This window comes from Pan paniscus, chromosome 7, assembly GCF_029289425.2.
Source record: "Pan paniscus chromosome 7, NHGRI_mPanPan1-v2.0_pri, whole genome shotgun sequence".
Taxonomy (NCBI): domain Eukaryota; kingdom Metazoa; phylum Chordata; class Mammalia; order Primates; family Hominidae; genus Pan; species Pan paniscus.
Window position 1 is genome coordinate 156,030,280 of NC_073256.2, and position 27,054 is coordinate 156,057,333.

Here is a 27,054-nt window from a genome sequence, read left to right on the forward strand (position 1 = left end):
TCTTATTATTGACATAAAGATTGGGACATCTTGAGGTTGAAATCCTCTGGGTGAGGGGTCGGGGGTGGAGATGGCTGGTGGCTGATGAAAACCTAGCTCCTTCTAGAGTGAGGGAATTAAGAAAAAGAATCCAGGCTAATAAAAGCCTGTAATAAACAGAAGATTGAATCAATAGGTAATGATTTCTTGTCATGTCCTTGACTGTGGAAAAAAAAAAAACTACCGCACTTGTCAACAAAAACTGGTAAAGATTGTTCTGCTACTTATTTTTTAATAAAAGGTGTAATTTTCCCATCAAGGCATCTCAATTTACAGTGAGATTGAACGCCCCAGACTTCCGAGAAGGTTTTCTTTTTCTTTTGTTTTCCTCCCTTGGCTTCATGTATGAAGTAGGTATTTTCTGAAATCACCCAGTGTCTTTTAGAGAACAAGAGGGAAGGAAGGGACCAGTCACACAAAATGCAGTATCGACCCTTCACCCGGAGTTACGAAGAGGCTTGAAGTACAGACAGCAGAAGGGGCCTCCTCACTTGCTGCAGCACGCCTGTTCTTTCTGAAGTATAGACCTTACCTCTCTCTCCCTCGTTCACAGCCTTTTGCAGCTCTCAACATTGAAGACCCCAGGTCCTTGGTCAGGCACCTGGGCACCTGTGCAATTTAGCCTTCAGGTGTAACTCCAGCCACGCCGTGCTCTATCTTGGCCGAGTTATGTTCAACCTCTCAGGACCTTTTCCTCTCGTGGGAAAAGCAAATGTGGTTCTAGAAACCAGTCAAGTCTGCACTCACATCTGAGTTTGTCCTGGATAAAAGGCCCAACAGCCCACATCACCTCACTGAGCCTGTGCTCTGGTCTCGGCCCAGCAGGACCCAGGTCCAGGCTGTATGACTCTGCCACTGGCCCTCCTTTGAGAACATGAGTTAGTCCTGTCTGGGTTAAAGGCCAGCCTCCGGTATCAGTGAGAAAGGATTTTATTCTTAGGATGTCCTATTCTATTCCATTCCATTCATTGACCCTCACAGTATCTCAGGCTTCTTATATGCTGAATAACACAACAAATAGTATTGACCCCATAGAATATTTGTGAAAATTAAATAAGGGAGGCACATTAAACATTTAGTGCAGCATAGCTCCAAATAATGCTCTGCTCTATATCTGCAGTGCCCAATAAGGCAGCCACCAGCCACATGCAGCTATTAAGTATGTGTAAAGAAAGAGGTTGGAGTGATCAAGCACCTATATTTTTAATTGCATTTATTTATTATTTTTGAAACAGGGTCTTGCTCTGTCACCCAGGCTGGAGTGCAGTTGCATGCCCATGGCTCACTGCAGCCTCTACCTCCCAGGCTCAAGTGATCCTCCTACCTCAGCCTCCTGAGTCGCTGGGACCACAGGCACATGTCACCACATCAAGCTAATTTAAAAAAAACATTTTTTTTGGTAGAGATCAGGTCTCTCTATGTTGCCCAGGTTGGTCTTAAACTCCTGGGCTCAGGGCTTAAGCTATCCCCACAACATGCTGGGATAATAGGGGTGAGCCACTGTGCCTGGCCTGTATTTAATTTTAATTAGTTTCCATTTAGATTGCAGCATGTGGCCAGTGGCTGTTGTGTTGGACAGGGGGATTTAGCACATCACCAGCCACATGCTGAGTTGTCAACTAATGGCACTGCTGTTATCGTTAATACTACCAAATAGTTGTTCAAAAAAAAACCCAACTTATTATCAAGATCTCCAATCCCACCATCACCATTTTCAAAACACATGCACATTTATTGTATGCTTTTACCTTAGCCAAGAGATTTATGTCCCCTGGAGACAGTAGTGAAGAGAGGCCCTGTCAAAATAAAAAGAAACAAACACATACGTACATGCATATATACAATAAATCCCAGGCATCTTCAGAAAGCAAAAGGCCTTTAAAGTGTGACGTAATACGTGACACACTGCGCCATGCGTGGGATACGGACAGCCCAGTGGATGTCCCAAGCCTGGGAGCCACAGAAAGAACACTCCTCCAAGACAGCAACTGCACAGACTGCCAGTCCTAACCAAGTCTGACTGGCTTTGGCCTTTGGCCATCCCTACTTTCCTTCTGTTTGCCCCTTCTCTTCTCCCAGCTTTCCCTCTTCCCCCCGACCACCAAAACCTGATAGGTCATATGAGTACCGTGGGAGGCAAAGCGGCAAACTGTTTGCAATCTGGATTGTCGTGGATATCCCAAATGAGCAACAGCTGTTACTATCAGTCATCCACAACCTAGTATGAATTTAAGCCAATGTCTTCAGCTCTCCCAGGTGAAACAGCATTTTACACTTCATTTGTCATTATGGCTTAAAAGTCTTTAATTCCAGAAAGGGTATTTCAGAAATCAGGAGTAATTACAGAGCCTCTACAGGTAGGTAGGAGTCTGCAGGTGGATGAATTCATGCTCAAACCCACTGTGAGTTGGAGCCACGATCGTGTCTCTTACAACCACAGCCATCCTGGAACCCAAGACAGGGTGAAGGCTCAGAAAATATTTGGGTGCAAGGAACATAAGGCTAGGAAGGAAAATGGAAATTAAAAGGCAGACCGTAAAGGAAAGAAGGGATTCTTAGGTAAGACTTTGAGACTGGTGTGCTACTTTGCAAAATTCTAAATTTTGCAAAGAAAAAGGAATACCAGAAGACCCAGGCAGCAGAGGCAAGGTGGTAGACTTAACAACTAAATGCATGGTGGGTGATTTCTCCTCATTAAGTTTGAGTTTAGGTGTATGAATTACAAATCCAGTCTGCCATTTTGGGAAGGCTGAAACCAAGGCAGTTTTTCAGGCTATTTCCCCATCCCTGACCCCATGGGCTTTCGGTGCCATCCTGTGGTTAGCAAAACCATGAAACAGGTAACACGAGTTTGTTCAAGGTAACTGCTGCAGTGGCCTGAAACGTGCTGGTGGGGTTTTGTGTGTTGATAAGCTCAGAAATTCAATCAACACTCTGGGCTATTGAAAGAGGGACTGAGAGAAACTGGGGTTGAATTAAATCAGATTGCAGGTGCTCAAGGAATTATCCGCACTGCAGTGAAAGCTCACTTAGGATGCAGTGGCTAAAGCCAAGGCCAAGACCTCCCCAGTTATCTGAGTGATGTCCTCTGAAGAAAAGACAACCTTTGCTATAGCAATTTATTAAAACTTTTAAAAGGGAAAGGTGTTTTATTTTCAAGCCGTATATGTTTCCCCTGGGAAGTTAATAATAGGAAACGGTTCATATGGTTCAAATTGGTATATTTTAATGCTGCTGGCATTCTATTACTAGAGATATTCTTACATTGCCATTGAGTCCTTTGCATAATTAGAGTGAGTTATATCAGACACAATGGCTGGGCACCAGTCACAAAGGGAGAGAGAATGAGGAGTGGATTTTCAGTCTAGGTACAGTGTGGTCTTGGATACAATTTCATTAACATCTTGCTGTGACTCATTTCTGTAAACCTCACAAGTCTCAAAAGACACACAGGACCAGCATGTGGATGGCGGCGGTGGCCTTGTGAAGGTGGACTCAGGATATGGCAGACTGCCATCTCTGCCTTCTATGAGTCAGTCACTCATGTCACCTGTTGTTGGGCCCAATGGGCTCAGAGAACAGTGGACAGTTTGGGGATGTAGATGCCAGTTTACATCCTACCTAGATCCTCCCCATTCTCGGTGCATCCTCATCCCTGGTGCTGGTTACACAGCCGATAACTGACTGATGGCAGGGTGAAAAGAGCTGGGCCTGGCCTCAAGGTGGGACAGCTTGGTGGTTCCATTCACACTCCAGAGTTCCATGTGGGATCAGGCAGGGAATAGACTTGACTTGAACACACATTTTTTACTGTCTTTTCCCCTGTCATGTCCTGCTTCCCTCCATCCTCGTAAGTTTCTCCTGAGAGCATTCCCTCAATCAGTCACTAGCACAAGAATCCCCACTGCAGGCTGTGCTTCCAGAGAACCCAATCTGACACAGAAGGAGGATCCTGGAACAGGAATTCTATGCTTCTCTCCAGGTGGGTGCAGCACTGGAGAAACACTTTGGGTCACTCTCTCCACCCACTGAGGGATGGAACAGTGTAATTAATAATTAGCTCAGCAGGCCAGTGTTGTCCAAACCCTGCACATTCCAAAGAAATGTCCAGGCTGCTGCCTGGTTCCTGGGAATTACCTCTATGCCCTTGGAATGTCCTGCCTGGTAAGAGTGTCTTTGTTTACCTGTGTTCTTGGGTCAAGCCAGGTAGTTAATGCTAACAATATGATTTATGGTGGGTGCCTTGGACACATACCTCAGTCTGACCTCCAGAGAGGATGAAGATCAGCCATGTGGGCACTCCATGCCTGTGTGACCGACTCCCAACATAAACCCTAGACACCAAGGTTCCGGTGAGCTTCCACGGTTGCAACACTTTGTGAGTATTGTCACAACACTGTGACTGGGAGAATTGAGTGCTGTCTGCACAACTTCACTGGGAGAGGACAAATGGAAGCTTGTATTGGTCTTTCCTGGACTCTTTCCTGTGCACCTTTTTCCTCTGCTGATTTTAATCTGTATCATTTTGCTGTAATAAACCATTGCCATGAGCATAACAGCTTTTCTGAGTTCTGTGAGTCCTTCTGGGAAATCACTGAACATGAGGGAATCCCTGAGACAACCATGCCTTATCTGATTAGTGAGCTCGGAGAGACCTGAGAGCCAATGGGCCATACTTGGGACCATTCGGGAGGAGTATGTTCAGTTAATCTAACAGATCTTCTCTCTTCTCTCTTCTCTCTCTCTCTCCCTCTCTCTCTCTCTCCCTTCAGCTCTCTGTTCTGCTGCTGACCGCCTGAGAGACAATCATGATTATCCACATCATCAGCTGCACTATGCTGACTTCACTGTCTTTGCAGGGAGATGTCAAAGTCCAGATCTGGCAGAGGTCATCTGAACCCCCGCTTGACTTCTGGCCTGAACCTCACTCTCCCTGCACTTCACCAGAGCTTTGCACTTTGATAATGAAGTGGCTTCATTATAAAGTGAGGTTTATTTGGCTGTTGCAAAGCTGACTCTACAGGGGAGGAAACAGGAGTAATTAAGGTGTCCCTAACTTCCAACAAGACTTTATGCTCCTGTCATTGGAAGGTGTTCAGTGAGAAGTTTCAGGACCCTTAATGGCAGACCAGGATCCCTGTCCAGGTCTCTGCTGTGCCCGCCAACTGAGATAAGGGATGGGGGGTCATCCACACCCACAGGGACGTCTGAGCCTTGGGTCCTTGCCTGGAATTTGTAGCAGGTCAGGCTTACAAAAGAGATAGGCAGCCTCTCAGATCCATCTCAAGGTGAAGCTTCTGCCCAGGTGAGCATCTCACTTTCTGAAACCAGACTTAAAAACTCACTCTTGAGGCCTGCGATTCCCCAGTCTTGGTTGCTGCTGTCTCTTCCATCTTAGGCAGCTTCTTCCCAAGGACTCATCTCTCTCTCCATCTGCACAGCTGCCTCCCACTCTCTCAGGCCAGCACATCCCCACTGCTCCTTCCCTAGAGGGTCCACCTATAGCCAGGCTACTCAGCTAAACCACTGGGGCTTCTCTGGCATTGGAAACTCAGTCAGAGGGTGTCCCAGGAGATGAGGGTGCCTTGCATCAGGGAAGCCTATAGGACTCTAAGGCTGGACTGAGGCCACATTGCCAAGGAACCAACACTCAGGGCTGTCCCCATCTCTGCAACCTTTCACAAATTCCCCTGGTCTCACTGTGAGGCAAGAAAGAACGTTTCTTCCATGTTAAACAGATGGCAACTGGGAAGGCTGACCTCACCCAGTCAAGTGCCAGGAAACGGGCAAGTTAGGGATTTGCAACGGGTGCTGCTGTTGCTCATTTGCTCACCCCAGATCCACTTTTCACCCTTCTCTGTCCTGTTCCATGCCTGGGAGGTTAAACCCCCGGAATGTGTCTCGGGCTGGCTTGCCTGCTGGCCCACAGTTGAACTGCCCAACTCGAGGCACTGTTAGGAAACTGGAGGGTGGGAGACATCCCTACCTCCTGGCCTTGGGCCAAGCCTTCTGACAGCGGTGTTGACCCATGACCGAGCTCCTACGTGCAATCCCTTTCTCACCATTCTACTCTCCCTGGGCTTTGGAAACCGGCCTAATGGTGGTAACGACTTCCCACTGTAGTTTATCTCTGAGTCTCACAACATCCCATATTAGTTTCTTCTGCCCACAGTTTTGTCAAATGTTCCTTTGTTAAAACCTCTTGAACCTTCTGAGTTGCATTTTTTCTCTTGCTTACGCCCTGACTGATAGTCAATATTCATCCAGAACCATAAGATGACATACCGGCTTGCCAGGAGGCCCTCTTTCTCCTGGATTTCCTGGTGCACCCTAAGAGAAGAAGGAAATAAAACATTAACTGTGATAAGCACATGATCCTGACCCACTCTACCCACACCCTCTGCCAATCTCTCTATCTGCTAAGTGTAACTCAGTGGGAAAAAAAAATCATCAGACCATGAGGATTGGCACCAATAAAAATGCGTGGTTTCTAATCTCAGCTGAATACCCATGGCTTCCCAGGAAGAATTCGACAATGACAAATGTTTAGAACTACCCCCACAACTCCTGTCCTAAACACAAAACTAAAAACAACTCATGCACACAGAACATGTGCATGCACGCACGCACACACACACACATACACACACACACAGACACACAGACACATATACACACATACATACACATACACACACAGACACACACATACACAGACACACAAACACACACACACATACACAGACACACACATAAACACACAGACACATACACAGACACACACATAAACACAGACACACACATACACAGACACACATAAACACACAGACACACACATAAACACACAGACACACATGCACACACACACATACACACACAGACACACATACACACATACACAGACACACACACGCACATACACATATACAGACACACACACAAACACACACACGCACACACACACACATACACACAAACATATACACACACACACACACCCGTCTTAAACTTTCCCAGTGCTTTCCCAAACACAAGTGGAAGGAATGGCTTTGAAAACTAGAAAAATACTCCTATTAGACTGGCTATAAGAATGCTGAGAGTGGAACAGTGAAATTTGAATATTTTGAAGCAGGAATGAGACAGTAAACTTCTCTTTGGAAACAGAACCCAAGGAAGAGAAGGACATTTTGTTGTTCCTGCTTATAATGAACTAAAACTACAGAGATGAAAAGTTGTATGTCTAAGCAATAAATACCACTGCTTACTAGTGCCAGACACCTTTGTCCTATAAGGACTCATGGTTGTCATTTACCATTTGGTCAATGAGTATGGATCAAGTACCTTCTATGTGCCTGGCACGCTGCTGGGCACCAGGGACCATGAGGATGCATAAGACACAGGGGCTCCTTCTTAGAGCTCAGAGATGGCTGAGCAAAGGCCAAACAATGGAGACAAGAGATGACTGTCATTGTCACAAAGTGGGAAGGAACACATCCTCACAATGAGCATGACATACATCTGCGGAATTCCAGGAAAAGAGAGAGCCGTTCCAGGGAAGGGTCAGGGGCAAGTCCCTGGAGAAGGCAGTGCCTGATTCGAGCAGAACTGACTGGGGTATGTAAGACATTGACCAAGAAATTAGGGAACATTGTGTGGGATACCCAGGAGTTGAACAGATCTTGAAAACTTAACACAAACATAGGAAATAAAACTGGATAATACAAAATTATGAACCACACTCAATAGAAGAGCAAAAATAAAAAGCATGTCCATGGGGCTTCCTGGAAATCCTCAACCGGGCTACAAAGTTGGCCACATGGTCAAAGGAGGCCAGGAGATGGTGGAGGGTGGGCTTTCAGGGGTCATGTAAGGGCCTTCACTGAGTCCACGCCATTTCTCTGTACTTACGTCCCGGCCGGCTGGGCCCTGGGGGCCAGGAAATCCAGGTAAGCCTCGTGATCCCTGAAGAAAAAGAAAAGAAGACACTGACACCCTACAATATTTAAGCAAATAAGGACACACCCTCCTTGGCAATAGTTGGCTCTCCTTCAACACATGGTCTGTTGCTATGAGGAATCTGATGCAACATGTGTGCCAAAGCACCCTGCTCAGAGCTTACTCAACTGACTGTACCCTATGGAGGTATGTGCTCGACACACAGAGAGAATGCTCTGGAAAACCTTCACTTTGAGCCTGACAACTTGGACCCCATTTGTACAGTTCCCTTGCTTGAGTGAAAGAGACAGCTCCTGTGGTGAGATGGGCCTGAGCTCAAACCCTGGCTCACTCCCTTCATGTCCTATGGATAACCAGCTCCGAGAGCTCTAACTAGGTGGTTAAAGAAGTTTCCTTGTACAAGACCTAGCACAACACTCAGCATATGCCTGGCGCTTACTACTCTTTGTAAGAAAATAATTTCTAGCTGCAATTTTCTGGACAACATCAGGAAACGGCACAGATATCTTTCATTATGGATCTCATTTCCCGTAAGATTTTCCCTTAAGTTGGTCTAAAAGTGGGAATTCCTGGCAGTTGCTGGAACTGTGCTACAGGGCTGCTCGGGAGCTGACCCTGCATCTCCTGGGCCTTCACAGACCTCCTCTCACACGACCCCTCCATCTAGAGTCCCACCTGTCTTGCCTCTGCTTTGCCATAACTTGCTCTGAAATCTCACGTCCATCAGTTCACTACGTAGTGCCTCAATTTCTTCATCTATAAAAATGGGTATAAGGAGCCCTGTAGCCCTGTGCTGGGCATGGTGGCTCCCACCTGTAATTCCAGCTACCGGGGAGGGCGAGGCAGGAGAATTGCTTGAACCCAGGAGGCGGAGATTGCAGTGAGCCAAGGTCGTGCCACTGTACTCCAGCCTGGTTGACAGAGCAGGACTCTGTCACACACACACACACACACACACACACACACACACACACACACACACACAAAGCAATCCCTGTCCTGAATTCAGAAATCATATAAAGAAAGGTTATTTAAAATACGTTCACATGGCATAAGGTACAATATCATCCCAGTTGCTACAATGCAGCTATTTCCCCTGGGGTGAATTTATAGGAAATCGCATTTTCCCAGTAAATGCACGCACAGGCATGTCATGGATGGTTGCTGCTCCTAAGAATGAAGGCTGACTGAGAGCCCTCCTGTTGCTTCAGCATCAAGTCAGTCCACCAGGTCTCCACAGTGGCTCCCGGGTCTTGCTCTGCCCACGTTACAGATTAAGGGCAATCCCCATGTTGGCTCACTGCTGTGTGGTTGGGATTGGTGAAACCAGGATTCAAAATTAGTTCTTCAGGCAATTTGGCTGAATTCATTAAACCATGGCCACCCTTCTGTGTTGAAAAGATGCCCAAAACTGAAGCCAGTCTGTTTGCCTGACTATAATATGGGTGTGGCATCCCTTCTCTGCTCATATGTACATCTATCACACTGTATTCCACAGGTCAGAGTTCATAGGTTGGACAGTCTGCACTGTTCAATAATAGGAGGAAATTTCAGAATCTACTTCAGTTTTTGGTGCTTCCCATTTAAAACTGCTTTGATTCGAGCAGGATTCCTCCCATAGAAACTCATCCCTTTATTTAAAGCATACTGTACCGGGGATCCTTTGTCTCCTGGTGGTCCGGAAGGGCCCTAGAAACAGACAAACAAGTATGTAAGCAAAGTAGAAATGGCATGCTGATGTAAACAAGCTATGGTGTTTATTCCATAGACAGGTCCTCAGTTGTCCTGGGAGGAGTCACTAACTTCCTCCCACGTTGAAGCCACACTGCCATACCCTCTTGCCACCTACCCACCCACAAACGTTGCTCATGAAAATCTCTCTGGAAGCTCCTCCATTTGCTCCTCAACTGATGCCACCCTATCATCATCCCTGCATGGCTCCCGACACCTGGGCCCAACTCTACTTTGTAGCTCTAGTGTGAGGTTGAACCTGGCAGCCCCGACTTCCCTGTATTACACCCCCTTGGAGATGCACTGGCTCTTTCTGCTTGGGAAAGGACGGGCATGATAACGACCACATTCCCCAGCCATAGCCCTAGTGTCTGAGGCTGCAGTAGTCATGCTCCCTTCTCCAACAAGGGGTGCGCGCGCGTACACGCGCGCGCACACACACACACACACACACACACACACAGATACAGACACACAGACATGGGTCTGGCATCCTTCACTGTGCCCAGTTCTTTGCCAAGACAGAATTTGGCTTCTAGATATTATGCTTAAGATGCTGTTCATTGATTGACTGGAAGGCATTCACATGCATTTCCAAGTCTTGCAGCGAGTGGGACCGTCCCTTGCCCCTGAGGCTTTGCTATGCTTGTGCATTTCCATGAAGACTCTGTCCTGCCTTTCTACCTGGAAACATTCTTGTCACACTCTGGTTCTCCTTTGAGAGATCCTGCCTGTGGAGAGCCTCCTCTGGCTTCTCCCAGGGTGCTCACTGGATAGTCCCCACTCCTGTACGCACCCTGCCTAAGACTGAAAGTCCAGCATTGTTACTGCCTGTTGGTCCATTCCTCTTCACTGAATGGACTGAATGCTCCCATGAGGTGGCTGCAGTCTGCATTCTTACCATGCTCTCTCTAGCACTCAGCAAGTGCCCTGTGCATTGCAAGAACATAGCCGACTAGAGCACAGCAAATAGCATTTGATCAAAATGAAAAATTTAAAGCACAAGGAGAACTTGAGAATCAATGCCCATCGTCCCTTCTTTTCACTGACAATCAAACTAAGGTCCAGAGGAGAGAGAGACAGACCTGCCCTAGCAACGCCAGGAGTCACTGGCCAGGGTGATGTTAGTCCCACATCCTGCCCTCAGTCCAGTGCGCTCTGCATCTCCCTGTAGCACAGCCCACGAGAATGTCTCTAAGGCATTCCTGAGAGAGCAAAATGATTTCACACCAACGCCAAGGTTCCTGCAGTATGGTGGCAGGGGTAACCTAAAAGCCTACTCATTAAATATGCCCCAGAGCTGTCTAATAATAAAATAGAATAAGTATCATTTTAAGTGTGTATTTGGGCACTAGAGAAAGTAGAGAAAATCTCCAGAGGTCTAGAGAAAGAGACAACTGCGAAGCAGTGCCCTAAATCTACACAGACCTGCCCTGGAGGGGAGCAGGACTCTGATAGCTGTGCAGGGACAGGAAGCGAGTCTGGAAGCCCTTTTGATCAGTAAGTTGAAACTCAGAACAGTAAGTAAAGGCAATCCTTCAGTAGGTTATAGCAGGGGTCCACAGGCTTTTTCTGTAAAGGGACAGATAGTAAAGTGAAGGGGTAGAGAAGAAAATGATGTCAAGGAAGCTCACCCATCTTTGTCTGGGATGCAGGTGCATGATGAAGGAAGCCTCCTGTGAAAACTCACCCTCAGGACCCTGCCCTTACAGGCATCTGGTAGCTCTAAGTCAGAAGTCCTGCAGAACTTCAGCTCAAAGGCAATGTGCCCACACACAAGTCAACTTCTGGGCACCCAGAAAGAAAATCCCCTAGGAGCATACAGAGTAGCTAAAGGATCTTCACAGATAGATTCCCAAAGGGCACAAAACTGCAATCTCAAATTACAAAGTTGTTCACCACAAGGACATAACAAGTGGTAGAACTGAGTTTCCACAAACTTTGGAGGATGGGGTGGTCAGATACAGGCAATAAAAAAGGTCTATTAAAATGATTACATATAGAAAAAAAAAGAAAGAAAACAGAGAAAATAACATGGCACTATCCAGAAAGATCTGGCAGGTATCAAAAGAGCCAGAGTACATTTTTAGAAATAGAAATGTAGAGTCATTAAAATAAATGTAATAACCAGGTTAATTTGAAACTAGGTATAAAATAGGAATTTCCCAGAATAATTGTCTTTAAGAATCATGGCAAATGTTATTTCCTGAAGAACCTATGCAGAGTGGCAACTGAACTAAAAAAATATATATATATATAATTCTTAAGACACACAATGATCATGACTAACAGTGGCAAGTCACAGTAAATTTCTGAAATTATTCTTTTTTTCCTCTTGACCAAATGAATGATAAATCACCAGAATATAGCACATTTGCTTCTCTCTCTCTTGAAATCTCTCATCATTTCTCAGAATTCTATCTCATTCCAGAAATGACTGAAAGGGTCATACAGACACATAGGGAGGTCTGGCTAGGGAAACAGAGATGAATGAATAACTCACATCTGCATAAACAAAGGGTCCAGCTATTGGTCTATATGCCAGGAGTGGTCCTATCTGCTCCATACATGGATCGTCTCACTTTAACCCCAATCAGAGGCCTACGAATTGGTATTATCAACATTTAATTGCTATAGATGGAGAAACTAAAGCTAAAAACCATTAAATAGCTTGGCTAAGGAGAAGCAGAAAAAATAATGGACTCAGAATTCCAACTCTGGTCTCTTTGATTCAGAAGCCAGTGCTCCCTTCATTCTACCTCACTGCTTCTGTCAAGGTGTAGGTCAGTGGTGCGCATGGACCACCATACCTGCATTTGAACTGTGTTCCTTTCACAGTAGTTCCCAGGGAGGATGGATATGTATTCCTTAAGGAAAGGGCATGAGGGATGGTTTGTTATGGCCTGGGAAATGTCACATCATTTGAGAGTCACCCTTCGTTTTCAAGTTAAATCCCAGGATCCACTTTGAGCATGTAACTTGTTTACCATACGAGGCTCCAGGTTATTTTCTTATGTCATTTAATAGAAAATCCATTTGAAGGATGCGTTTTTAAATTAAAGGTCTTCATTTCAAATCTTAGCTTGTCAATCATCAGCTGTTTGACCTTAAGCAAGTTACTTAGACAGCTTCTCTGACCTTCACTTTTCTCAATTGTAATACAAATCTAGAGTATCACCTTGCCTTGTGTTATCAGAAATAAAAGAAGATACTATAAGTAGAGGAGCAGGCAGTGCCCAACCATAAAGGAGTTCCCATGTCTATTCTGTCAGTCTACTTTTAAGAAAGATAAAGGTGTGCTGAAGAAGGGGATTATACAATGACTTTCTAATGTCATTCCTATATCTGAAGCTCAAATATGTTTTCAGCAATTACAACCCTCTTCTCTGAAATTACGGCCTCTGATGCGTTTGTTCAAGAGTCATTTTACCCTAATACCCAGATTTGGGCCTTTGATACCAGTTTCCACTAAGAGAAACTATTATGACTTCTTGAAGAAATGACTGATCAGAGACCTGGACAAAAAATGTACACGACAAACCTAGAGAGAGAGCAAGGAGACCATCAAAGATTGCTAGGTTTGTGTCAAGGTAATCAGAATCGACTTAAATAGACCCCCATTGGCAGAAGACAAGACAAATTGAGCATCAAAAGGAAGACAAGTTGTAATAATTTAAAACACATCAAATGTGTTTATATCCCCAAGTTCAAAATTATTCTTAGAACAAACAGCAACAATAAGCATCTAATTGGTCCTTTTTGCAAGATGCTAGGGAACCAAGTCATTATTTGAAAACAAGGGAAAGACTTCAAGCATTTATATTCTGCCTTCCACATGTCTTGTACCACTAGGTTTCCAAAGGGTACTTTAGGGAACTTTTCTCTGTATAGAACTATTCCAGCTAATGAAGAAAGAATGAATAGAACTAGAACAGCGCCAGTCTGCAACCCTTGATGTACTAATTGGTGCGAGCATTAGACATCACAGGGTGAATGCATCACAAAGAGGCTCCACCAGACATCATGTGCCTCCTGCTGGATGAACACCCCACCTGTGAAGTCTTGCCAACCACATCAAGCCAGAATCAGATCAAGCCTCTAGGTCTGAGTACCAACTTAGCTGAACCACAGAGACAGAGGAACACATTGAGCTATTACATTAACAAATGCCAGACGGTGGAAAATTCTATCAGACTAAAAAAAAAAAAATTGAAACATCCAACCAATCGCTATATGTTTATTTGGATCTTAAAGAAACAAACAAAAAACACAGAAGCGTGACATGTATGAAATAATTAGAAATTTTAACACTGACTAGATATTTGATGGTGTTATGGATTTTTAAGGGGTATATTATAAGATTGTGGTTCTGTTTTTTAAAATTCTTATCTTTTAGAAACATATACTGAAATGTCTACAGACAAAATGTGTCTGGAATTTGCTTCAAAATAATGGAAGGTAGCGGATAAGAGGAAAACCATGGTCATTGGCTGTGGGATCCTGGCACTAGTTGTGGCTATATGGGTGTTTATTTTACTATTCTACCTACTTTTAGTATATTTGAATTTCTCCATAATAAAAATTTATATATACACACACACACACATACATGCACATATATATCACACATATGAATACACTTACATCTGATACACATGCACAGCCATGCTGTTGGTGTTTTCTGACAACTATAGTAAAGTTTTATAAAACTGAAAGCCGCATATGGCTTTAGATATGTGAAACACATTCTCTTCTTTCTCTGCTATCAGGCTGTTCTAAAAACCAGCTTCCCTTCTCTCAGAATTGATCACCTCTTTGTTCCTCCTACCATAGGCACAGATCTGAACATAAAGTGAACTTTTATTCTCCGTAATCTTTGATCTGAGTGCCTCACGTGTGCGCAGGCCTAGTGCTGTGTGCTGGGGTGGGTGGCCAAGTGGCTGCACGGCATGGAGCCCGCTTATGTGAAGCACTCCAGGTGAGAGGAAAATCTCTGTTGTAATGATTGATCAGGTTCAGTGAGTCAGGGTTACGGGATGCCTAGAGCTACTGGCATCAGCCCGAGAGAGTTTGAGGAATCTTCACCCAGAGGGGGATAGGCGAAAAGAGGTTTAGTGGGGTCGGGGGCTTCACAGGTAGAGAAGAGGATGAGGCAGAGATGTCTCTGGCAGAGGAGAGCACTACGCAAAGAAGAGAAGTCAGACTCTGTGCTCAGAGAGCAGCAGGGGTGCCTCCAGGAATGCCCCAAGGAAGCTGGAGTCTGAAGGAGAAGGGCCTGAGCACCTTGCTGGAGAGGCCTCTGAAGCCACCCACCAGGCAAGAGGTGGGCTCAGATCCAGGCTTTAGGAGGACAGCTGTGGCTGCGGAGTGGCGAAGGGGTCAGAGGGAACAGACCAGAGGCCAGAGGCCAGGCACCTGGGAAGACCAGCGGGAAAACCCACGAGTGATGCAGGGGCAGAGTGAAGCTGAGCAGGAAGTGTGGAAATGGAGAGCAGGGAGTGCCGAAGAGGGCGCGGCCACGGCCGTGGGGTCTGCTAAGGAAGCAGAGATGAGGGTCCTGGAGGCCGGTCAGAGCAGTGTCTGGCCTTTCCCATGTCCAGTACCAAGAAGCCTTTCTTGTGCTGGCTTTAACTGTGCAGAACCAGAAACAGCCCAGGACAGCCCAGCTCCTCCCACCATGCCACGAAGGAGGCTCCTGGAGCCACAGGGACAGCAGAGGCTGTCTTCTCGCTTAGAAACAAAGAGTGCAGACTTCAGGGCAAGATCAACGCAGGTTCAAATGCCTACTTTGTCTCTCACTAGCAGAGTGACCAAGGCCAGCTGCCTAAACCTCTCTGAGCCTGAGTCTCCTCATCTGAAACCTGGAGACAATAATAGTTACACCTTACTGGACTGCCGGGAAGACCAGGGAAGGCAGTGGCATGTCAAGCCAAGTGCCCAGCATGTTAAGTGTACCTTAGGAATTATTACTGAGAACAATAAAATGGTTTCATTTAGAAAGGAGAGTTTCCAATCAGAAGTGGCTAGAAACTTATTTAAAAACTATTTTCTATCTCCATCAACAGAAGAAACTCCTAAGACTTTTTTTTTTTTTTTTTTTTTTTTCCCGAGACGGAGTCTCGCTCTGTCGCCCAGGCTGGAGTGCAGTGGCACGATCTTGGCTCATTGCAACCTCCACCTCCCAGGTTCAAGCGATTCTCCTGCCTCAGCCTCCCGAGTAGCTGGGATTACAGGCACCCACCACCACACCCAGCTAATTTTTGTATTTTTAGTAGAGATGGGGTTTCACCATGTTAGCCGGGCTGGTCTTGAACCCCTGACCTCAGGCAATTCACCTGCCTCGGCCTCCCAAAGTGCTAGGATTACAGGTTGAGCCACTGCACCTGGCCATTCTGAGACTTTATATAAAAACCAACTCCTGGTTATACATGGCTCAGCTCCTGGTTATACATGAAGCAATACAGGAGCCCTGGAGTCTGGGAGGTGGTGTGTGGCTTTACACCTTCCTCAGCCTCCTCCTTCACTACCCACAGGACGCAGCTCTGTGCACTGGGCAGGGCAAGAGTGGATCTCAGTGAATCAAGCCCTGCACATTCCTTGAGCATCGGCCATGGGGGCAAGGCCGGGAGCTGGGGCCTGGGGTAACCATGGACAAATGCCCAGTGTTCCCAAGTAGCATCCAGACAAGATGGGGGTACTCACACCTAAAGGAATCTAGCCAGCCTAATTCTTGGGACAGCGTGAGTGGCTTTGGTTCTTATGATCAAAGGAACTGGACTAAAGCAGGCAGATAAGACATGAATTAAAGAAAAAAAAACCACACAGGCTGGACATGGAAGTCAATCGTGCAGGAGCAATCATGCACATAAAAAGCCACTGGTAGGCTGGGCATGGTGGCTCACGTTTGCAATTCCAACACTTTGGGATGCCAAGGCAAGTGGATGGCTTGGGCTCAGGAGTTTGAGACCAGTCTGGGCAACAGGTCAAAACCTCATCTCTATAAAAAACACAAAAATTAGTCAGGCATGGTGGCTCGCACCTGTAGTCCCAACTACTCAGGAGGCTGAGGTAGGAGGATCACTTGAGCCCAGGAAGTTAAGGCTGCAGTGAGCCATGATCACGCCACTGCACTCCAGCTTGGGGGACAGGGCGAGACCTTGTCTCAAAAAAAAAAAAAAAGCCACTGGTGAGTGTGAAGACTAAAGTGAACACGAACTTTTGTTACCACAGTTGACCCCTGAGCAACAGGGGCTTGAACTGTGTAGGTCCACCTCAATGCAGATTGTTTTCAGTAAATACAGTGGAAAATATTTTGGAGATTTTCAACAATTTTTAAAAACTGCCAAATGACCCAGTGGCCTAGAAATACTGAAAAATTAAGAAAAAGTAAGGTATGTCATGAATGCATAAAATATAGAGAGATACTAGTCTGCTGTATCATTTAGTATCATAAAATATACACAAATCTATAATAAAAAGTTACAATTTGTTAAAATGTGTGCATACAAACACAGACCATACATGGCACCGTGGCTGTTGAGAGAAATGTAAAGAAACATACATGCAGCATTAAGTCATAACTGCATAAAATTAACGGTAGCCAGACCGTAGTACTACAATAATTTCATGGCCACCTCCTGTTGCGATTGTGGTGAGCTCAAGCGTTGTGAGTATCTGCTTAAATGCTGCGTGATTCTAATCATCTCTGCGTGAGCAGTCTGTCTCTCCAGTAAATTGTGTTACCAAAGTAGAAAGTGTTCTCTCGCAGATCTTGCATTTTTTTCTTTGTCGTGTTTATTGCAATACTGTAAACACTGAATAACACCAGAAAACCCACATGAAGCACTGCAAGTGATGCTGGAGGTTCTTCCAGGGAGCAGAGAAAAGTCGTAATATTACAAGAAAAAGCTGAATGGCTTGACGTGTACCTTACACTGAGGTCTGCAGCTGTGGCTACAGCCATTTCCAATGGACTATTCTTACAAGCAAACAACACAAACTTACGGTATTGATAAATACTGTACAGTACTATAAATGTATTTTCTCTTCCTTATGATTTTTTTCATAACTTTTTTCTCTAGCCTGCTTTGTTGTAAGAATATAGTATATAATACATATAACATACAAAACATGTGTTACTTGACTGTATTATCAGTAAGGCTTCCAGTCTACAGTAGGCTATTAGTTAAATACTGGGATAGTCAAAAGTTATACTCAAATTTTCAACTGTGCAGGGTCAGCACCCCAACTGTCACATTATTCAGGGGCCAACTGTATGGTACCCCTGCTGGAAGAGTGGTTAAGGGCATTTGCTTGGAGTTAGAATGCTGGGGTTCCTGTCCTAGCTCTACCATGTCCTAATGGTGACTTCAGGGAAGTGGCTTCACATCTCTGTTTCCTCATTTGTAAAATGAAAAGAAAAGTGGAATCCACCTGCTAGAGTTTCTGGGAGAAACAAATGAGAGACTATCTGTGAGATAAATGAGAGGTAGACATGGAGGCCTTTGCTCACTCTTGTCCCTGCAAGTAGGCAGTTTATGTTGGCTGTGGTTGCCATTACTCTAATATTTCAGTGGCTGTTATCTTTATTATTAATATATTATTCCTTGGAAGGTGGGGGGATGAAAAAAAAACTGTTCTGTTAGGGCACTTGAGATATTTGTTTGCACATAACGGGGCCATGCTTCCTGCCTCTCTTAGGCTAGAAGGCCCACTGGAGGGCAGGGAGCCTGGGAATTCTGTCCCTTTTGTATGTGCGTCCTCAATGCCTGGACCAACTGATGTAAGGCATCAGTACAACTAATTCCAGGGAGGGACAGTGAGAGGCTCAAAAAGGGACATCATTTCAGGCTGCAAAGTCTGAGAAAGACATCAGGCAAACAGGATTGCTATGACATCACTGGGGCAAAGGCAGGGAAGCAGGTATTATCACCAGTATTATCATGTTGTATTCCTCCCAATTTCCTTGATGCTGCTGCAGAAATTGCTGGCACCTGATCCATCAGGAAACTGAGGGCCCGAGTAGGAAGGAGCAAGTCCTGGGTTACATGTGGGACCTTATCTTCACAAACCCCAGCTCCTTCAGTCAAACTAATTTGGACTTTAATCTGTCCCAGGGCCTAAGGAGGCTCATTTTGTAAGCAACTTAAACATTGCTAAGGGAACATCAGAGGCAACCTAAAGATTAAAGGTATTTTTGTTTGTCTGTTAATATCTTGAAGCAGCAAGCCAAAACCCCAAACAATGGCCTCATTCATCCCCCTGCCTGGTGACAGTGCAGAGATTGGCAGACAGAGCTCCTGGCTCCCTTCCAGGGAGCCAGTGCTGCCCTGGATGCCAAAGGCATGGAAGCATGACACCACAGGAGGAAGGAAGCAAAGAGTAACTTACTTACAGCTGATCTATTTATTTATTTATTTATTTTAGACAGAGTCTGGCTCTGCTGCCCAGGCTGGAGTACAGTGGCGGATCTCAGCTCACTGCAATCTCCACCTCCCAGGTTCAAGCAATTCTCCTGCCTCAGCCTCTTGAGTAGCTGAGATTACAGGCATGCGCCACCACACCTGGCTAACTTTGGTATTTTTAGTAGAGACAGGGTTTCACCATGTTGCCAGGCTGGTTTCAAACTCCTGACCTCAGGTGACCCATCTGCCGCGGCCTCCCAAAGTGCTGGGATTACAGGCATGAGCCACCATGCCCGGCCCCAGCCGGATCTATCCTTAATGTGCCTTCTTTGAGGGATCTCACAGAAGATTAATGGAAATGAATAAATCCTGCCCATCCTGCCGAAGCCACAAAGCGAGGTGTTGCAGGGGGAAAAGGACTGGTTTCAGAGGCTGTGGGAAGCGGGTCTGTATCCTGGCCCTGCCATGGGCTGGCTGTGTAGCACTGGCCACATCACGTCACCTTCTGAACCTCACATTGTCTACCTGGAAAACAGTGATGTAGTGGACAGGTCAGTTCCCTCCTGCCACGTTCCCTGGGCATGCACCTGCCCAGGGCTTTCTTTAGCTACAGGTGAATGCTTGGCCCAACCACAGGGAAGGCTGAGAGTTTCTGGGAGTCGACTCCCCAGGGAGCAGCCTCCAACCAAATACAGGCAGGAGATGGTACAGAAACGCCCCAGCTCTTTCTCTCCCTTTGCAGAACAACTCTGCAACAATGCCATGCAGTCACTCAGGGGCTGTGGTACAGGTGAGTCCCAGGTACCCACGGTGGCCTTCTGCTCAGTAACATACCCTCCCCTTGGCTTGCTTTCTTTGTCTGTCTCACTTTGTCACTTCCTAAGTAGTGATTTCTAAGATCACCTCCCAAACAAACTCCTTGCTCTTGAATCCCCTCCTTAGGGGCTACATGGGATCCCAGCCTTAACCAAAGGATAAAACCAACTTGCCCAGGACCAAATGAGGAGGTAGATGTGGATGCTTTGAGGCCCAGCACAAGATATGACACAGGACTTCTCAGCAAATGGCAATGTTCCTGTAAAGAGGCAACTGCATCCCCAGTGAACTTGACATGTACCCACCCCCACGCTGACCCCTTCTTCACCTCCTCCACACACCTTTGCTTAGCTCAGCATATCTTTGCACACTCCATACAGATTCCCAGGCCATTACTGGCCTGGGCTGTGGCCAGAGATAGGATTTATGAAAATTCAAGAAGGTTTTATCCACCACGGAAGCTTTTAATAAGTCCAAGAGGTAGCCAAGATACTAAACAGTTGATTTACAGCCTCTTGACTAGAGCCAGCCAATTACTTTTCAGGTGGACTTACTTAGGCAGGAACATATTTCATGGGTGATTTTTGCTGGCTCTTCGGTGGCAGGTGGGGTGAATTGTGTCTGCCTCCACAGCCAGCTTTCTGTAAGGGCTGATAAGGTGAATCTGCAGGGAGTAGACAGGGTCATGTAGAACCCTGGTAAGTGATGGGGGTGCCTCATTCAGGTTACGGGTCTGCAGTTTCACTTACAACCCTTTCTCTATGCTAAGGAGCGAGTGCCACATGAAGCAGCATCCTAACTCCAGCAGAAGGGGCCCTATTAAAGGAGAATTTCAGAAAGAAGAAGGCATAAACTATTGTGTTCTCTCGCTGCACTTGTTGTTACAGTGTTCCTTCCAGTTACAAAAAGACTCAACAAAAATAGCCAAAGAACAAAGGTAAAATGAATGTCATGAAGTGGGCAGTTTTACCTGAGAATGTGTTTTAAGGAAAACAGTTTAACCAAACTAGACATTCCCAAGGGCATTCCACACGCCTCCTTCCATGCTTTTCTGGAAGATCTAAGAAGACACAGAGCTACCTGGTCTTCTTGTCACCGTGAAACAACCCATCATTGTGAGTGGGTAGAAATAACAGTGAGGGGGTGATTTCTGGTGTGGAAGCCAGGAGGCCTGCTCCAAAACGGGAGGATGAAGGAGAATTTCCGGGAGAGAGTGAGAGGCCCAAGAACTACTCTGGATGTAAGAGAACCACAGAAGAAAAGGAAAGGGGGATTTTCTTCCACAAGTAATATTTTGGGTAATAAATTGGATTTTCCTTCTTATTCTTTGAGAGGCATGCATGAAGAATGATATTACTCTTAATCACTCTTGGTCGTGGCCTTCATTTATTGAATGCAATACCAGACAGCAACTAGACCACGTATTACTCCAGTTTATATTCCAGTTGCATTTAATAAAGATAAAGTTAGATTGTGCTTTTGGGTTAAGATAATAGTAACAACAATAATAATACATGGGTAGTTTAGGTATTCCATGGCTTAGCAATGGCATTTGAAAAGGACTGAGTATTTGAGCTTCTTTTAAACAACAGCAAGACAGGGTTTTTAAGGACAAAGTAAATGCACTTTTAAGGTGCATTAAGAGGGTATGATGTCTTTATCAAAGAACGGACTAAACAGAAGAATAGGCTTCAAGGTTGTAAACTGGTCTTATGTCCCAAAAACTATCATTCAGTAAAGAAGGAAAGAAAATATGTGTTCTTTGTGGTACAAAAGGGAGAATCAAAAGCAATGGGTGGAAACTACAGGATACCATAATGTTATTCTCAATGAAAACAAAATTCTACTGAATTTCCATTATCTGTGGAAATATATTTTTAAACTGCAGAGCCAGATGTACTGGCTTTGAAAGAAGTGTGCCTTCTATTTCTAGAGGCATTCAGGTGGAGGCCAAAGATATTGATAGCAATCCTCAACCTGAACGGGGACACACTTCATTGATTCTTAAGATCCCTATAACTCAAAGTTTTAGCAACTTTTAAAGCTATCACCCCTAGTGAGCTTGTAAACTAACACCTAGTAGACTGATGTGAATTATTCATTAGAACTAGCGGTGGCTCACGTCTGTAATCCCAGCACTTTAGGAGGTTGAGGCGGGTGGATCACAAGGTCAGGAGTTCAAGACGAGCCTGGCCAACACAGTGAAACCCCATCTCTACTAAAAATACAAAAAATTAGCCAGGCGTGGTGGCAGGCACCTGTAATCTCAGTTACTCGGGAGGCTGAGGCAGGAGAATCACTTGAACCTGGGAGGCGGAGGTTGCAGTGAGCTGAGATTGCACCACTGCACTCCAGCCTGGGCAACAGTGCGAGACTCCATCTCAAAAAAAAAAAAAGGAAAGAAGAAAGAAGAAAGAAAGAAAGAAAGGAAGAAAGGAAGAAAGAAAGGAAGGAAGGAAGGAAGGAAGGAAGGAAGGAAGGAAGGAAGGAAGAAAGAAAGAAAGAAAGAAAGAAAGAAAGAAAGAAAGAAAGAAAGAAAGAAAGAAAGAAAGAAAGAAAGGAGTTTCTGCAGGCAGGTCCAAAAGGAAATGGCTGTATGTCCTGAAAGCAAGTAAGAGCTGGATAAATAAAGACTTACAGGAGGGCCAGCAACCCCAATGCCTGGGTCACCATGGCTGCCAGGAGAACCAGGGATCCCAGGAGCTCCTCGATCCCCCTAGAAAGAGAGAAAAATAAGATCAAGGAGGTCAGTGCCAGGAAGGAGAGGGCTAGGGTACAAAATGAATCATGCTTCTTCTAGAATCCTGACTGCAGGCTTCTCCTGCCACCTGGCCTCCATGGGCCATGCTATAGTCTACCCAGGCAGCCCATCATCCCACTCAGCCCAATATTCAGGGACCACAGCCACCAACTCAGATTATATACCTTTCAAGGACGACCACTCCCGGACCAACCTTGACCATGGCTCTAAATGTGATTATAACACTATGGCCCTCCCCATGTGAGCACTGTCCAAATCTACCATGCTTTCTTCAAACCACATCAGACCCTCATCCTAACTATACCCCAGATTTGCGCATGCACCCACATTTCAATTTAGATCCCAAATCACCCATAAATTGTCAATGCACCAATAATTTGCCAAGTACCTACATTTTGCACACCATCCTTCTGGATGTGGGAGTGAGGAGCCTAAAGGGGACCGAGATAAGACCTTTGCCTTCAAGCATAGTTAACAGTGTGGACTTGGGTGTCAGAGGCCTGGATTTAAGTTCTGATTTCAACACCTATTAACTGTTAACTTAGGAAAGCGATGAGTTCCTATGCTCTAGTTTCCTCACCTACAAGGGGAACAGGACAGGAGCTGCCAGGTCTGCAGATGTTGTGCTCACTCTATGAGATTATGCAGAGAGAGTGCTTGGCACAGAGCCCAGCACAGCACTGAACCTGAGCTAGGAGTTGTGTTTGCTTCTGTTCTCGTTGTACTGCCATGCTGGACTTTGATGGAAAAGGAAAAAGGAGGGAGAAATTGAAAAAGGGAAGAAATTTTGTTTGCCATTTCCTGGAGAACAAGGCCGAGGCCGAGCCACGCCTTATTCGTAATTTCAAAATCCTCAGCCCTTAAAAACAAGTGTTGATCTCAACTCAGTTGGCAGCAAAACCTGACTTGTGCTATTTGCAGTCTTTGGTTATTCCATTTTGTGTGCACATTTACATATTTTTGTCGCCTAAGGATTAATGTGCTTGATTAGGGGTGTTGCCCCAGATACTACCATAAATGTCATTATGTGTATATTTTGCATATTACTACCTTTCCAAAATCGAAATTGAATTTGGCCCAAAACACACATGGCCCCAACAGTTTTGTGTAGGAGGCCGTGATCCTGAGCTTATTCAGCCAGCTGAACCACAGTCAAGCTTGAGGCCAAGACGGCAGGTGATCTTGCTCAAGCCACTTAACATCTCTGGAATGAGTTAACTCGTATGACAAACGGAAACAGCCTCAGAAGCTTGTTATGAAGAGCCAATGAGATAATGTTGCAGCTAATTAAGGTAGAACTCGATATTGCTAGGTAATATGTTGCTTTATTAAGGTTTAGGTTATTGTGCATTACAAAATATCTCACTAATGGCTCTAAGATGACTTGCCTTTCCTATAGTACAACCGTTGCCTGGATGAGTACATAAGCTATGTATTCATTCAACTAATGCTTATTCATTCACTGCAAACCATGTTCTAGATTCCAAGCCCAGAAGATTACTCAGTCATAAGTCCTGCCCATTGTCAATACTCAGTGCTAAGTTGAGAAGAGAAGGGATGTTCATGGGGATATGAAGGAACAGACCTTGCGAAGTTCTCACGAAAGACACAAACCAAGACCTAAATCTCTCACTAGGTCTCCTTGACATCATTTCTTCCCCTGGTCCCTCTGGGCCTCTGAGTCACACTACCTGCTGTTTCCGGGTCCCTAGGAGTCAGCAACATCCCTTGCCCTGCCCTCATCTCTGCCAGCAGTTCCCTCCTCAAATTTTCTGTAAATTCTCAATTAGTATAATCTGTTTCTTTAGAATAATATGATATGAATGGTTCTTGGAAGTTCAAGATACTTTGGATCCCTAGAAAATCTAACTAGTTTCTATGGGGAGGTTGGGGAATAGAGGGAGTAAAAAAAAAAAATAAGACAAATATGGAAACAAGTGTCATGAACTAAGAATGACCATCATGACATGTGATTTATCTGTCACCAGTTCATTGTAGCAATGGAGAGGGGCATGTAGGAAGATATCAAGCTGGTAGTCAGGTGATTCTAGGTCCAGTCTCAGGACCAAATCAACCTCATCCTGTGACCTTTGGTAAGTCCCACAACCTCTCTGCATCACTGGGTCCTCATCAATTAAAAAAAAGTTCTACCAAATCCTCATGTATCTTATGAAGACATTTAAAAACAACTATATAAGGTTGAGAAATACATTGTATATTATGGTTGCATTATTATCACTTATTTATTATTTATTTTTGAGACAAGGTCTTGCTCTGTCACCCAGGCTGGAGTACAGTGGTGTAATCATGGCTCACTGCAGCTTTGACCTCTCAAGTTCAAGCAATCCTCCTGCCTCAGCCTCCCTCCATAGCTGGGACTACAGATGTGAACCACCATACCTGCCTAATTTTTGACATTTTTTGTAGGGATAGGGTCTCATTATGTTATCTAGGCTAGTCTCGAACTTCTAAACTCAAACAGTCCTCCCTCTATTATTACCTTATATGCAGAGGTAGAAGATAGAAAGTGAACTAAACACATATAAATGTCAGATAAATCTATATTTCTTTGCACTTTGGTTTTGCTTTAAAAATCTTAATGCAGATTTTCCTGTTAATCTTATTTTCTGTTTTAGTTTGAAACAGAAACTGTCCCTTTCCTGTCCCAAGGCCACGGTCCATGTACATCGGCAAACCCTGACCATTGCAAGCTAAGTCATGTCAACAACCTAGTTTGTATGCTTCCATGGTATTTGTTTGCTCTTCTGTTTTGTATACATGCTATTTCCCCTTGTCTGGGATCTTCTTCCATCCATGTTCTAAGCTTCCAAAGCCTACCTATCAACTAAGACTCAGTCCCATTATTGTGTTGTTATAAAGCTGCCTCTGCCTGTCTTGTCCTTCTGTCTTTTTGCAAATGCTTGCATAGATCTTCACTGACCTTAACACATTGCCCTCCCAGTGCACAGTTTTCTGACCCTCTGACTTTTCCACAAGCAGCCTGAAAGTAGAAAATCTTCATTCATTTCTTCATCAAACAAATGTTTACCAAGCACCTAAAATAATTCAGCCCCTCTCTTAGGTACTGGATCTATGCATCTCTGTATCCATAGTGTCCAGATTAGGGTCTGGCACAGGTGGCAGCTAATAACCATTTCCTGGATGCAGGAACAAAAGAATCCTCCATCGATCATTCTGTGTCAGGCATTGAGTTCTGCCTTTGACCAAAATGAACTTTTTCAGAGGAAGGAGCATGATAGAAAGGCCTCTCCCAGCCCAGTCCGGAAGCGTGGAGTCACTGACTGCTTTCTGCTACACTAGGTCTGGCTCCATTTGTCTGTTTACGGTCCACTGTGATGCTAACAAATTCCCCAAAGAAATGACCCTACAATTTCATAAACTGAAACTTTTAGAAAATGGCCCCAAGAAAAGCAAAAATATCTTAATGTTCTGACAGGAAAAGCCAGAAGGCTAATGGTTAAGAAAGAACAGAGCACATGAGCTAGAATCTGTAGCACAGTGTCCAAGGAAGAGATGTGAGAGGAAGGAAGTGTGGGGGTTGTAGACGGAGGATGATATTTATTGAGCAACAGCTGTGTGTCATAAGATCATAGATCTCCTGAGGAGCCCTGTAGGGGTTAAACACTCTTTACTCCTTCATACGGAAAAGGAACTGAGGCTCAGAGAGACAAAGCCACTTGAGCCTCTTGCCTTCGAGTTATCTGTCTTGTAGGTAGCTGAGCTGGGATTCTAACCCAGTTCTGTATGAAGCCAAAGCTTATTTATCCTGCTAGAAACAAGTGCCACTCAAGAGAAATACTGGCATCTTCAAGAGTCTTCCTGCAGTTATAAGGAATTAGAAGGGGCCAAGGGGCAGCCAAGGAAAACCTTCAAATAACTCCCTTCCTTGATTTCCTAAGGAAATTTCCTTAATTTCAATCAGCACCTGGGACAGTACCAGGGCAAGCCTTGTGGATGTCACCCTCTCTAGGATCTCTCTCTCCACCTCTCCCTAGCTTCCCCTGCTTCTTTCCTTCTTCCTCCGGCTGAGCAACCCATTCTTCAACGAAAGATGACCTCAAATTCCAATTTGTCTTCCCAATGCCAATTGACTATGGAAAGCTTTCTAAGCCACATTCTGACTTACACATTTACACAATATCAACACTGGAATGGGTCATGCGCTTAGACATCTCACATTTTAAGTAGGAGGAAACATTTGGCCAAAGGAGCAGTATGACTTGCTCTGAGACTCACAGAGTTGAAACTGATTGGTCAACTGGACCCATGTCAGGGATGCCTGCACTCTTCCCCCCGGGGGGGTCTCAGCCTGCCTCTGCTCTTTAA

At 45.1% G+C, this 27,054-nt stretch overlaps 1 protein-coding gene across 1 annotated transcript in view; it reads right to left on the bottom strand.

The window, feature by feature from the left end:
* Window positions 1–27,054, bottom strand: part of COL22A1 (collagen type XXII alpha 1 chain) — a 326,388-nt gene that overhangs the window by 65,746 nt on the left and 233,588 nt on the right. The window contains exons 40-44 of the mRNA XM_008972890.2: window positions 22,585–22,662; window positions 9,649–9,684; window positions 7,948–8,001; window positions 6,325–6,369; window positions 1,788–1,835 (exon numbers count right to left, since the gene is read on the bottom strand). Of these exons, the coding sequence (XP_008971138.2) occupies window positions 1,788–1,835; window positions 6,325–6,369; window positions 7,948–8,001; window positions 9,649–9,684; window positions 22,585–22,662 (261 nt within the window). The remainder of the gene's footprint in view (window positions 1–1,787; window positions 1,836–6,324; window positions 6,370–7,947; window positions 8,002–9,648; window positions 9,685–22,584; window positions 22,663–27,054) is intronic.